The sequence below is a fragment of the Dipteris shenzhenensis genome, chromosome 33, assembly GCF_047967505.1.
Source record: "Dipteris shenzhenensis isolate YYH24624 ecotype China chromosome 33, Dip_SZ_1.0, whole genome shotgun sequence".
NCBI lineage: Eukaryota > Viridiplantae > Streptophyta > Polypodiopsida > Gleicheniales > Dipteridaceae > Dipteris > Dipteris shenzhenensis.
The window spans coordinates 4,874,097-4,887,959 of NC_141628.1; the positions used below are offsets into that span (position 1 = coordinate 4,874,097).

Below are 13,863 nucleotides of genomic sequence, written 5' to 3' on the forward strand. Positions count from 1 at the left end.
TCTTTCCCGTCTCTTCAATGAGTCTGTTTGTACAGGCCTACCACAGTCCTGGTTAGGCAATACCATAGTACCTATCCACAAGTCGGGGGACCCTATGGAGCCGTCGAATTACAGGACCATCATGATCGGCCACGTTATGGCCAAGATCTTTGCATCAGTTTTGGAAAGCCGTATAAATGACCATGCCGAGACGACAGGACTCAGAGCCAGAGGGCAGGCTGGATTTCGTAGGGATCATTCGACACTTGACCACATCCTCACACTTAGGGCACTGGTGGAGGAGGCGAAGTCACGAAGGCAACGGCTTTATTGTTGCTTCGTGGACTTCAGGAAGGCATTTGACACAGTTCCGCGATTCAGATTGTTTCAGAGGATTCGCCAGATAGGCTTTAGTGGAGAGATACAGTGGGCTATCATGGCTTTGTATGAGAGGGTCACTGGTCGGGCTCGGACACGTGAGGGGCTCTCACAGGAGGTATGCAGCACGATTGGGGTGAAGCAGGGCTGCCCGCTCTCTCCCACTCTCTTTGGATTATACATTGATGAGCTAGAGATGTTTGTACAGATGACAGGTGGTGTGGGCTCTACTCTCTCAGGATCCTCCATTCCTATCCTCCTGTATGCGGACGATGTGGTTCTCATTTCCTCTACTGCTCAGGGCCTCCAGGCACATATTGAGGCACTCCACAGGTTTTGCCAGGACAGGGGGTTGACCGTAAACCTTGGCAAGACCAAGGTTATGGTTTTCAACACCTCTGATCGTATTTACAGCATGGATGAGTTTTACTTCACTTATGACGGACAGCCCATTGAGCTTGTTAGAGAGTACACTTATTTGGGGGCAGTTTTCAGGGGACCGGTCTTCACCATGACATATGCAGCACGAGATAGGATTAGTAAAGGGTATGCTTCGTTGGCTCATCTTGAGCGTCAGTGTTTTCAGTCCCACTTTCAGCATCCCGATACGAAATCCTTGCTTTTTGATACATTGGTGAGACCAGCTGCGATGTATGCAGCTCCTTTCTGGGCAGGAGACCTCGGCGCTGCAGATTGGAGACGAGTAGAGAGGTTACAGATCATCATGTTCTCTCGGCTCATTAGGGCCAAGGCTACAGTTCCGCACGAGATCATGCTAGCAGAGTTTGGAGCTACTCCCCTTGCATTGGATGCAGCGTTTCAGTCGGTCATGTATCTGCACAGGGTCAGGGAGTTTGGAGACTCAGCAGCAGGCAGAGCTCGGTTGCCATGGTTAGCACTTGCATCTTCTATGGAGTTGGCACGATCAGGGACCCGATACTGCTGGTACTTCAGACTCACTAGGTGGCTCACATCCCTTGGACTAGACATGGATAGACTGCCTCCGTTCCGATACAGCATAGATGCCCCTCATCTCGAGTTGACTCGCCACGAGCTTAGCCAGGTCACGAGAGCAGACTTGCTGCAGCTTCATACGTATCGCACTTGGGTTTATCCCACGCAGCTTCCGGTGAAGATGGCCACATATTGTGACCACTTCCTTCGGATCTCAGAGGATGGATTTGTCATCCCACCAGGCTATACAGGTACCCACATGTCCCACTCACTGAGGATTGCCCTCGGCCAGCTTAGAGTCTCTTCGCATCAGCTCGAGATAGAGGCTGGTAGGATGCGACGCATGGAGGATGGACGGCGACCAGGCCGAGAGACCAGGATCTGCCCTTGTTGCACCATGGGAGAGGTGGAGTCAGAGGAGCACTTCATTTGCAGATGCCCGCTATATTATGAGATCAGAGGTAGATTCCACTGTCTCTTCACGGATGGCTTTGGACCTCTCTCACGAGTGATGGACTACGAGGATCAGCATTGCATAGCCCTTTATGTCAGGGAGGCCACTATGCTTCGGCGAGACTACCTCAGAGAGCACAGACCGGAGCGTGATAGAGCCCAGCCTCATAGAGCTCAGGCACACGCCATACCAGAGGACAGAGACCAGGAGGAGCACGAGGACGGCAGAGCCCACACAGGACACATGCCTCCACCATGTGGATGTACATATGAGATGGTTTGTAGACGCCGCAGGATCTTGTTACATAGGGAACGTACTCGCCGCTTCATCTCCAGACGATCCAGGATGATGGCAGCATTTCGGAGCAGACTTACTCATGGAGATCTCGCCCCACCAGCCGCTCACCTCACCTTTGCCCAGATTTGTACTCTCATAGCAGGAGGCAGAGTCGATGGACAGGATTTCCAGTATTATTTTGGTTCTCAGACTCATTGACACCTGGACTTGTATCTTTGCATTGGCATATTGTGCTCATCCCCCCCCCATTTTGCATCCGGGGGCGGTTTCCGTGCATCTAGTTTACTCTGTATTTAGGCTCAGATTTGACATTATGTACTTTCACTTGCATTATATTGCGTAGCACTTAGATGATATTCGACGATGCCTCTTCTTTGGGGCACGTTGATTTTGTGCTATCTTGTATGCAGAGTTCTTGATGTCCCATGGGCCCATTTTGGCCTCTAGTGGACAATAATACACTTTCTTTCTTTCTTTCTTTCTCTCTCTCTCTCTCTCTCTCTCTCTCTATATATATATATATATAAAATAAGAGCTCAGGGTTAAAGCACAGACACCCCTACCCCATCCTACTAGCTGAAATAGACATGATACCTCTAAAAGGGGAGGCATTATGGCAATTTATGGCTTACCTCAACAAAGTTGCGAAGATGGATGTCAGCACGATACCACGCAAGGCAATGGACGCTACGCAACTCATGGGATGCCACAAAGCCACCACATAGCCAAGTTTCGGCTTCAATCTCTCAGCTCCTGTTTTTGTCGAGTTTTTGAGCTCTATAACTTAGTTTAAGGGCCCCAAGGTCCCCTTTGCTTCAAACCCTTTAAGGCTTGTATGAGTTTCAATTCTATTTGGTGTACTTTGTCCCATAGGTCCGTGAGGCCTCTCTCTCTCTCTCTCTCTCTCTCTCTCGTGGACCTCCCGTCATTGTTTAGACCCGGGACACGTCCCACGGGAGTCACGGTGGCTCTAGTCTTGCGTCGAGCCTCCTCCAGGAGACCGAGACGCAAGGCACCCCTTGACAAACGCCAGCGTCCCATCATCGGCTACGCACCAGCGAGGGCGACATGACATACAGAGGATTCCGCTCTGATCCAATCCTTTTCCTTTTCATTGTCACACCCGGATGTATTTGACTATGTATGATCAGACTTAGGACTCAGCACGGGAGATGATGCTCGTTTAGTAGCTCCACCCTTACTGTGGTTTGTATCAGGTTCTTTTCAGTCTCATAGACCCATCGGTCTTCCGAAGACTATAATAAAATTTCTCTCTCTCTCGCTCTCTCTCTTGAGGGACATAACAAACTGGCTGATTTGCTGCATAAAGGGTCACCTTCAGCTTTAGGAACATTTGTGTATAAGCTCTTCAAGCATAGGAATCCACCTGAATCCTAGAAGGTGGTTTCTCTTTCCACCCTCCCATCTTCGGGAGGAGCTTTCATGTACTTGTGATATTGTATTGCTCAGGTCCCATAGGCCGGTCTTGGTCTTCAGAGGACGATAATATATTCTTCTTCTTCTTCTTCTCTCTCTCTCCCCCCCCCCTCTCTCTCTCTCCCCCGTACCCTCTCCCCCCTCATTCTGCTGCCTAATTAGCTTAACTCGGATGGCGGCTAGCGGAAGCCATGATTAATCCTGTGGCGCATCAAGAAACTGACGATTGGCGACACGCGCAATAATCCTGATGGTCAACCGCGTTGGGGTTTTACCCCCCTTTTGGAGCTGATGGTGGCCTCAGATTGGCGATCCGAGTTGAGGAAAGGCTTTGAACTTCAATTGCGATCGCCGCGCGCGGCAGATAACAGCAGGACAGATACCACAAACATGTATGGAGATTACTGACGGGCAACCGCGTTGGGGTTTGACCCCCCATTCGGAGCTGTTGGTGCGGTCCAAGCCTCAACAAAAGAATCAACAGAAGTGGCTTAGCAGCACATTCCACTCCATAGCAAAGAGCTCTGGAGGTAGCACAAGTATAAAAAACTCTCTCTCTCACACCAACTAGAACAAGTGCTTTGCAACTGACAAAAATGTCTCAGCCACCCACCATTATTTTAGATGAACAGGCAGCCCCATTCATTCCTGCACAAGGGAACATTCTAACAGCCCCACTCATGTCAGCCCAAGGTGATGCAACAAACACCACCTCTCATGAAGCTGGAATCTGGGCATTTTTAACAGCTTTACAAAGTACAATGGATCGTCAACAACAAGAGATACATCAGCTCTCACTGAAATGCCAACATCTAGAATACAAGAATGCAGATTTGGAGCAAAGGGTAGCCATGTATGAAAGCTCCATAGACAGTTTGGAGCAAAAGACTGTCATCCAAGAGGAGAAAGTTGCTGAGCTAGAACAGACCTTGGAAAATATGAGAGCAAATATGGCACAGCAGCCTCAATTAGAATGCAAGCAAGAAATAGGCACCTTAGGGACATGGGCAAGTAAGGTGATAAATGGGCACATACAGACAGATGCACATTGTGACAAGGGAAAAAATCAGAAGGGATTGATGCCAATGAGTACAAAGAGAGAGAAAAAAGAGCACAGAATATCGTCATACGGGGCCTACCTGAAAAAGAAAAGGAAACACCCCTCTCACTTGCAAAGGATGTTGGGGACTTTTTTGCTGAGCATTTTGCCATGCAAGAGGTTGTGGTCTTTGGGGCACACCGAGTAGGAAGAAAGAGGGATGAAAATTCAAGCCATCGGGCAATTGTTTGCACAATGCTTGACACACGCAAGAGGGAAATCATCCTGGACAGCAGCAGGATTTATCTAAAGGGAACAACTTTCTACGTGACAGAAGACCGCACCCCCAAGCAGCAAGAAGAAAGGAGACGTATGTATGAGACTCGAGTCAAAAAAAAAGAGCAAGGAGCTGAACAGGCTTTATAGGAACACGAGGCCTATGAGACCCACCAGAAGAAGCTGAAGATCATGTTTTGGAATTGTAGAGGCTTTCCTTGGTATAAAGGGGCTGGATTGAACGAAGTGCTACATGATGCAAACATTATTTTTCTTGCAGAGACTTGGTAAAGGGATATACGCAGGATTCCTAAAATCAATGGTTATTTGGTGCACTCCATCTGGCAAAAGCAAGTAGGTATACAAGGGCAAGGAGGGGTAGCATGCATATACAAAGACCATTTACATGACAGGATCTCCATAGTCAAAGATGACATCCACAAACGCTTCATATGGATCATGGTAAAAGCAAGCCATCCGCCATTGTATATTGCAGGATGCTACATCCCTCATAGAGAATCCCCCTTCTACCAGAGACATGAGGTTGATCCATCCCAACCATTTGGAGACCTATGCTTAGATATTGCCATGTTCAGCAAACAAGGAAATGTTATGCTTATTGGTGACTTAAATGCACACATAGGAGACTCACAATTTCAATATCCCACACAGCAAGAATATATAAAGGACCAGGAGATAGACATTGACCCCCGTTGGTGTAGATGCTTGGAGGATAAAGTGGTGAACGCACATGGCACAGCATTGGAGCACTTGATGAATGGGATGCACATGTTGGTGGTAAATGGGACAGCCCTTTTCCCAAAATCCAATTCCCCTACTTGTTTCCCTGCCAGCGGGGGGGATAGTGTAATTGACTATGCATTTTTTTCATGTGGAAGCTTGTAATCTTGTCCACAATTTCTCACTTGGCCCGAAGTCTCCTGACTCAGATCACAAACCACTCTATGTAGAGCTTAATATATTGTTGGCCACAGCAATTTTTGAGCAGCATACAGCAGCTGAGTGTGGACGTAGAATAAATGAGGCGAAAAAGATGGAGTATGCTGAAAGTTTAGAGGCATGCCTGCTGGGAAAACAGAATTGTGGGTAGGCAGAACTGAAGAATGCTATTCTCACCACAGCCAAGTCAGTTTTGGGGTACAAAAAGAACAGTAAAGAGCGTAAGAAAGGGCTACCCTGTAATGACTGGTTTGATGCTGAGTGCAAGGCAGCTAGGAATGCACTGAAGGGGATTCCAATGGGAGATGAGAGAAGAGCAGCTGAGAAACAGTTACATGCTCTCATACGCAAAAAGAGGCGTTTGTATATTGAGAAAAAGGAATGGACAGATGCAATTGACTTTGTCAAGCAACCTAGAAGAGCATGGAGAGGAGTTAAACAAAAGCCAAATGACATCATGGGAGATTTTACAGAAAAAGAGATGTTTGAGTATGCTCAACAGCTCTACACCCATCCTAAGGCTCAGCCCATGGTGAGCATGTCTCTCTTTGGCAACACTCAAGGCTTTTTCTCATTGGAGGATGTACAAGATGGCCTAAAGAAAATGGCAAACGGGAAGGCGGCAGACACTCTACATCTCACGGCAGAACTTATTAAGTGGACCAACAAGCATACGCAAAGGCACATACTAATGGCATTAAACCAAGCATTGGTATATGGCTTCCCGATAGAATGGCAAGAGAACTGGATCAAACCAATTTACAAGGGGGGTGACCGCGATCAATTATCAAACTATAGAACCATTATGGTATGTTCCACTCTAGCCAAGCTATATAGTACAATAGTAGAGGCAAAGTTGAGTATTTGGGCAGAAAAGGAAAAGAAGAGGGCAGTGGGACAAGCGGGTTTCAGGCCCAAACACTCTACGGTGGATCACCTAGTCACCATCCGAGTTTTGATGGAGGAAAGCCGCCTCAAGGGGAAGCCACTCTTTTGTTGTTTTATTGACTTTAAAAAGGCATTTGATACAGTGCCCAGAGACGTGCTATGGGAGAGAATGCAATGCATAGAAGTGCCTGAGGAGATAAGGTTCGTTGTCTTTAGACTTTATGAGAAAGTAAAATGCCAGCTGAAATGTAAGGATGGGATGTCACAAGAATTCTACAGTCATATGGGGGTCAAACAAGGATGCCCGCTCTCACCCACCTTGTTTGGTTTGTGCATTGATAGACCTGAGGAATTGGTGCACAAAGAAGCATGTAAAAGAGAATTGTCCAGTCTTAACCTAGCAGGTTTTGGGATTTGGTTGCTTCTTTATGCAGATGATGTGGTTGTTTTCACTGATAGTGAGAGCAAGATGCAACAAATGATGGATATACTCGGCGTATTCTGTTCGGAAAGTGGGCTGACTGTTAATGTTACCAAAACTAAACTCATGACAGTCAAAACTATACAGCCAAGCAACCCCCCCTCGATCTCATACATGGGTCAACCAGTTGATACAGTGCACTCATTCAAATACCTAGGCATTGAAATTCCAGCCAATAATAAATGGAGCAGCTGTGTGCAACGGAGACTTGATGCAGGATGGGGAAAGTATTACCAATTTGAAAATGACTGCAGTAATAGCAATACAAGAAGATGGCATGTACGAAACATGATTTTTGGGGCATATGTGATACAAACAGTGCTCTATGGAGTAGAGGTGTGGGGTGGGAGTATATCATCCTCGAAATGGAATGATTTGGAAAAAATGCAGAAATCTTTTATTAGGAGACACCTTGGCATCAAGGCTACTACACCCTACTCTCTGCTACTTCTAGAGACAGGATGCTTACCCATAGAGTTACATGCTTCAAAGAAGGTACTCAGATACATTACAAAGGTCAAAGGCATGGATGCTGAAAGGCTGCCAAAGAGGGCATGGGGAGAAAGTCAAAAGCCCCAAAAGACAAACAAGAGCAAGATTTTGGCATCTGGATGGGCACTAGATCTGAGAAATTGGTTCAGGAAGTGGGAGGTAGAGGAGTACTTGAACTACTCACCAGAGGAGGTAGATGAAGATGCTTTTCATCATGACCTGCTGAATGCACTACACAGGAAATGGCAAACAGCTAAAAATAGAGATAAGTTCGAGTACTACTGCACATTTATCAACCCCCAATATTGGCCCACTTATATGGCAGAGGAGTCAGCCACGCAGAAGTACATTTGCACACCTATGGCAATGCATAAGCGGAGGGCTTTGGCTTCACTTCGCACCCGATCACACCAGCTGCAAATTGAAATAGGAGGATGGAAAGACATACCAAGAGAGAGCAGAATATGCCAATTATGCGACCAGGGTATGCCAGAAACAGAAGAACACATGGTAATGATATGCCCTTACTATGCACACATTAGGAAAAAGTTCAGCTCTCTTCTTGAGGGACATAACAGACTGGCTGATTTGCTACATAAGGCGTCACCCTCAGCTTTAGGAACATTTGTATCTAAGCTTTTCAAGCACAGAAACTCACCTAGACATAAAGGTAGTTTCTCTTATTACCCTCCCCTTTGAGGGAGGAGTCTTTATGTATGTAAGGTTTTGTATTGTTTCAAGTCCCATAGGCCGATTTTTGGTCTTTAGAGGACGATAATATATTCTTCTTCTTCTTCTTCTTCTCCTCTCTCTCTCTCTCTCTCTCACACACAGCATAAGAGAATGCTTAGCATGATAGACCCATATGAGCATATTTACTATTTACAGCAGAAAATCCGTGAGCTCAAGCTCAGACTAGTAGCCCTAGAGAGGACAAGAAATGATTGGGAAGTGAAAGGGAAGTAAGAAATCATTCACAAAGTATTACAGATACACAATACAACGGCACCCAAACCACAGATGGCAACCACAGTCCAGGAATTGGTTACAACTCAGCTCAAGTCAATGAAAGAGGAAATTACAGCAACACTGGACACAAAAATTAACACATCTGACGTGTTATAGAAGTACAAGAACAGGAAAAAGGGGTGGCAAATGCAAGAATCATACCAATAGGGGGACTGTCAGAGGGCTGGATTGAAGGAAATCACAAAGAAAAGCTCAATAGTATCTTGGAATGTATACCACAGATAGAGTGGAAAGCTGAGGATGTACTTGCTATCATTTAGGAGGGGACACAATGCAAAGAATGCTTCCAGGACAAGATGAAAAGAAGCAAGATTCTCAAGCAAACTAATAAGTTGCGAGGGACTAAAATATGGATATCGGAGGAGCTCACTCCAACTCAGCTCATAATGAACACTACTGAATTGACTAAAGTAAAGGCTGCTCGAAAGGAAGGAAAATCGGCTATTTACAGGGATAGAAAAGCGTTAAGTTTTCAAATCCAAATCTAAAGTTAGTATTTAAATGTAGTCATGCTACAATAACACGGGGCTGAACTGCTATAGGCACTCCACCAATTTTCCGTAGGGAGTTTTTCCCCAGATGATGTAAGTTATTTTGACATTTTGTACTATGTCATGGGCCCGTGAGGCCTCCGGCAAACATGAGGTGCTCTGACACCGCGATAGGATACTCCGAGCACGAAGACAAGGGCAAACCTCCTCCTCGACTGATACTTCTCAGAGCTCTATCACGGAGTTCTTTCAGCCAGATCACATAGACCCCCACGAGGCGAGGCCTCGACATGACCGTGACCCGGAGCTTGTGACCCGACAGCTCAAACAGAGGGTTGACTTACAGATCATAATTGGGGACATCCCCTCCTTGTTTAGGGTCAGTGCCCGACCGACGGGGGTCACAGTGGCCCTGGTCAGACGCAGAGCTACAACCAAGAGACGTTACCTGGACTGCACCCTTGGGGGGGCGACAATGCTCTATTGCTGACCTCATGCCTCCTCTTCCACAGCCCCATCCATCCTGATGTCCTATTGCTATGGATGATGATGATGATGGTTATGATGATGTCGACGATGATACTGAGATTTATATATATATAGTCGAGATATGACTATGTTGTACTTAGGATTTAGTACTGTCATTTTGCACTTTCTGCATTCTGCACTGGTATGGATGCTTGTTTAGTAGCACCACTACCACAGTTCATTGTATCAGGTCTCTCTCTCTCTCTCTCTCTCTCTCTCTCTCTCTCTCTCATCCACAGGGCCACCCGCCGCCCCCGACGACCGAGCTCGACTAGGCCGCGTGATGTCAGAGGCCAATCATCTATCGCAGGGTTTTTTCCGACCTCCCATTTGACGGCCCCTCTATGATTGGTCTCTGACGATCACCACCTGCACATATATATTGTATCTCCCCCCTCTACCCCATTTTTGGTGCCCCCCCCTTCTTTTTTGTATCATCTGGAGGCAGACACATATTTTTTGTATCAGGACTAGACACACCGTCCTTCATAACCTCTTTTTGTAGAAACAGTTGGCTGGCCCGTTTTGAGACCGCCACCGTTATGCTCATTGTATCAGTTATCTTTAGTCTCATAGACCTTCACGGTCTCCCGAAGACTTTAATAAACTTTCTTTCTTTCTCTCTCTCTCTCTCTCTCTCTCTCTCTCTCTCTCTCTCTCTTCCCCCCCTTGAGATGCGCCGACACAAGCAAACCCGCTACGACACATCAAGGAGCAGCAGGAGGTGACAAGACCACAGGATACAGAGGCTGACCAGACACAGTGGCATGTCATAGATTTCGATGCATTTGAATCCACTCCAGGACACAGTGGGGTGGAGGAAGAGGAGCTAGCTGATATGCAGGCAATATGGATTGCCAAGGGAAGATCGCAGAGGCTACCCGTGACACGGAGAGCAACCAGAGCACACTCGATTGAGGTCTGACCTATCACAGCTTTCCTTAGAGGAGACTACCCGAGACAAGGGGTCACTCTGAACATAGCTCAGCAGGTTCAGAGATCGAGGAGACCACGTCCCCCTCCACCACCACAGTGTGAGAAGGCTAGACAGACGCAGATCCAAGACATTTTCCCCACTCATAGACGAGCTATTGAACTCTTTATTTCAGCATAGTACTCAGCAAGGGCCTTAGTGTGCCCTTCACTCTAGCCCTTTGTGGCTTGTATGAGTTTTTTCCCTTTTGGTGTATTCCGCACTTTGTCCCAAGCAGTATGCCACGGCTTCCCCTTGCTTGGAGTACTACCACCATTGCGCCGATACACAAAGCAAGGGATCCCATGGACACGGGGAACTACCGCACCCTCATGATTGGCCACACACTAGCCAAGATCTATGAAACAGTATTAGAGAGAGAGAGAGAGAGAGAGAGAGATCAGCTCTTAGACGGAGGCACACTAGCAGCGAGGTTTGGTACAAGCTGGTTTCCAGAGGCAGCCTTCCACTCTTGACCATATATTCATCCTACAGGCCATCGTCGAGGGGGAGAGATCGAGATCCCAGAAAGTTTATGCTTGCTTTGTAGACCTTCGAAAGGCCTTTGACACAGTCCCTCTAGGAGATGCAGATCCCGGGGTACATGATCTGTAGAGCATGTAGAAAAGGAGCTAGACTGGAATTTTAAGGAGAATTTCTTTTATATTTATGAAGTATCTCACCCATGATTTGTATAAACATATGTAGCTCAACTATTTTTACTTCCCTATTCTGCAAGCATCCAGAAGAGCAAAATTATCTTTTGATATGTAGTCAGATTTTACCTGCAGTAAAACCCCTTGGAGGCTTGTCAAATTGGATTGAGAGCCCGATCGGAGTAAAGTAAGGATGCCCCCTCTCACCAACACTCTGTGGGTTCTACATTGATGAGATCACGACTTTCATTGATCGCCTAGGAGGGGAAGGATCCTTGCTCACTGATCTGATGATACAGACACTGCTGTATGCAGATGACATAGTCCTCATTTCCTCTTCAGCGGCAGGCCTGCAGAGACACCTAGAGGCCCTATAGGTGTTTTGCACAGAGAGAGGCCTAACACTTAACCTTAGCAAAAGCAAGGTTATGATCTTTCACACTTACAGACCTCGTGTGGAGACGCTACGATAGGCAAGAGGGATAGTAGCTGTGTGATCCGTGGCATGTTCAAATGAGTCATGCAAGAGGGTTCCAATCCACATGGGCGAAGATTATATCACTCCACTCCCTTGGGCAGGTACAAAAACACATTGGAAAATCAGCCACTTGGCTAAATTCAGATCATCAGAAAAAAGCGAAGTTGGCAAGCTGTTTCACAAAGTGCACAAGACCATGGATCATTTCCCCACTCAAACATCTTATTGAAGAGAATAAATTGTGTGAAGGAAGCAGAAAATGTGCTTTGTTGACTTGGAAAGGCTTTTGGCAGACTCCCAACTCTCTACCTGTTAAGTAAAATAATAAGAGTAACCATGAATATACAGCTGATGTGGTAGCTGTCATATGCCTTCCAGAGTTACCCTAGCTGGCAGCTACAGCAACGTCCAGGGCATTAGCTGCAGCACCTTACCCAAGCTGGCACTAGCTAGAGCAACATCACCAACATGGCTGCTATGATCATTCAAGTTACGCAAACCAGCCCTATTCCTGCAAATATATTTCATTTATTACAGGGCGAATCTTAAGCAGAACAATAGACAAAATGCTATGATATCAAAGCATTTCTTTATTACAGCATGCTATTGAATATCTTGCAGCATCTACACTGGCCCAGCTTTTTTTTTCAATCTAGCTAGAGATAATATGTTTGAACAACATGGCCAACGAGGAACTCACAATACAGCTCGCACAATGGAAGGCAGGAGCTGTGAAACAATAGTTTACTGCACTGGTCAAGCTTACAGAATTTGAAACAAAAGCCTATGAATAGACCAAATTTGAAATTTGACCAGCTCAGCTGACCCAAAAAGGAAAGAAAAAGCAGCACCTGTTGTATGGGCAGGTGGCAAACATGGTTTTCAACATCACCAGACTCTAAAGCATCCCGCAAGCTCATACATGCTGCCAAACATTGGAAAGGATCTTCAGCTTTCAACCACCATCTTTTTCCTTCTAGCGGCTGGGCTGCAGAGTCCATAATGTTCTCAATGTTCTCTTCAGCAAATGCAATGCGACCGTCATACGAAAGCTTATCAAAACCACCACCAAATACATTTGCCAGATGTATCTTCAGCCATCGAAGCCCAGTACTTCCCAATGGACGGCCTTCTCCAAACTCTAGCAGACCACGGCACAGATCTGAACCCAAGTGATTCAAATAAGGGTGCATAGGATATGCACGTCCCCGAAAATCTAAGTTGTGAGGGTAATAGAACTGTGTTTCATCCCTATATTTACGAGCAACCTGCAAGAAACAGCTGTACATTAATGATCTACAGAAGCATGGATAGCTTATAAAGGTAAATGATTCCAATCTAGGAGTTCAGCCAATCAAAATAAATAAGACCACAACTTCTGCCTTTTAATAAAGAAAATCCCTTACAGAAAGCTTAAGCTCAATATCACAGCGTTGTGAGTGCCTCTCACTATTTATACGCCTTGCTTTGCTAGACTCTTTTCTCCACCGGCGCAATGCTTCCTCATCCATATTGTTTGGTTTTGCAGGCACCTCCACCTGGAAGAAATGTTTACAAAGCAAGTCGTAACAATGGACAAAAGCCATAAAGTGCCTTGAGAACTTAAACATAACACAGACAATTCCGAAAAGCGGGTCCAGTCATGACCATGATATCCTCTCCAAACTTTTGGTTTTAATAAAAGAATGAGACCTCAAGAAGAGATACTGAATCACAAGCGTCTTCAGGCATAAATTCTGATTGAAAAAGCAACGCATCTCCAGACACCTTCATAAAACTAGACATATAAACATAAAACCTGATTGAAAAAGCAATGAATCTCACATATAGACATACACCTTCATAAGACTAGACATATAAACATAAAATCTGATTGAAAAAGCAATGAATATCACATGTAGACATATTGGTCAACATATTTTTTTAAGAAAAAATAACACAAATCGTTGAGATTACCATGTGCCAAAGATGCAAACAAAAAAGGTTGTAAATTTTCAGGCAGCCTTGAAACTGTAAAAGGGCTTTCTGTCCCACATTTGTAACACACTTATAAATGAATGTGTTACGTGTATG

General features: G+C 45.8%; 1 protein-coding gene across 1 annotated transcript in view; it reads right to left on the reverse strand.

Moving 5' to 3' along the window:
• LOC147879569 (DNA-directed RNA polymerase 1B, mitochondrial-like) overlaps window positions 1-13,863 on the reverse strand; it is an 84,468-nt gene that overhangs the window by 41,531 nt on the left and 29,074 nt on the right. The window contains exons 8-9 of the mRNA XM_087371400.1: window positions 13,197-13,328; window positions 12,642-13,058 (exon numbers count right to left, since the gene is read on the reverse strand). Of these exons, the coding sequence (XP_087227526.1) occupies window positions 12,642-13,058; window positions 13,197-13,328 (549 nt within the window). The remainder of the gene's footprint in view (window positions 1-12,641; window positions 13,059-13,196; window positions 13,329-13,863) is intronic.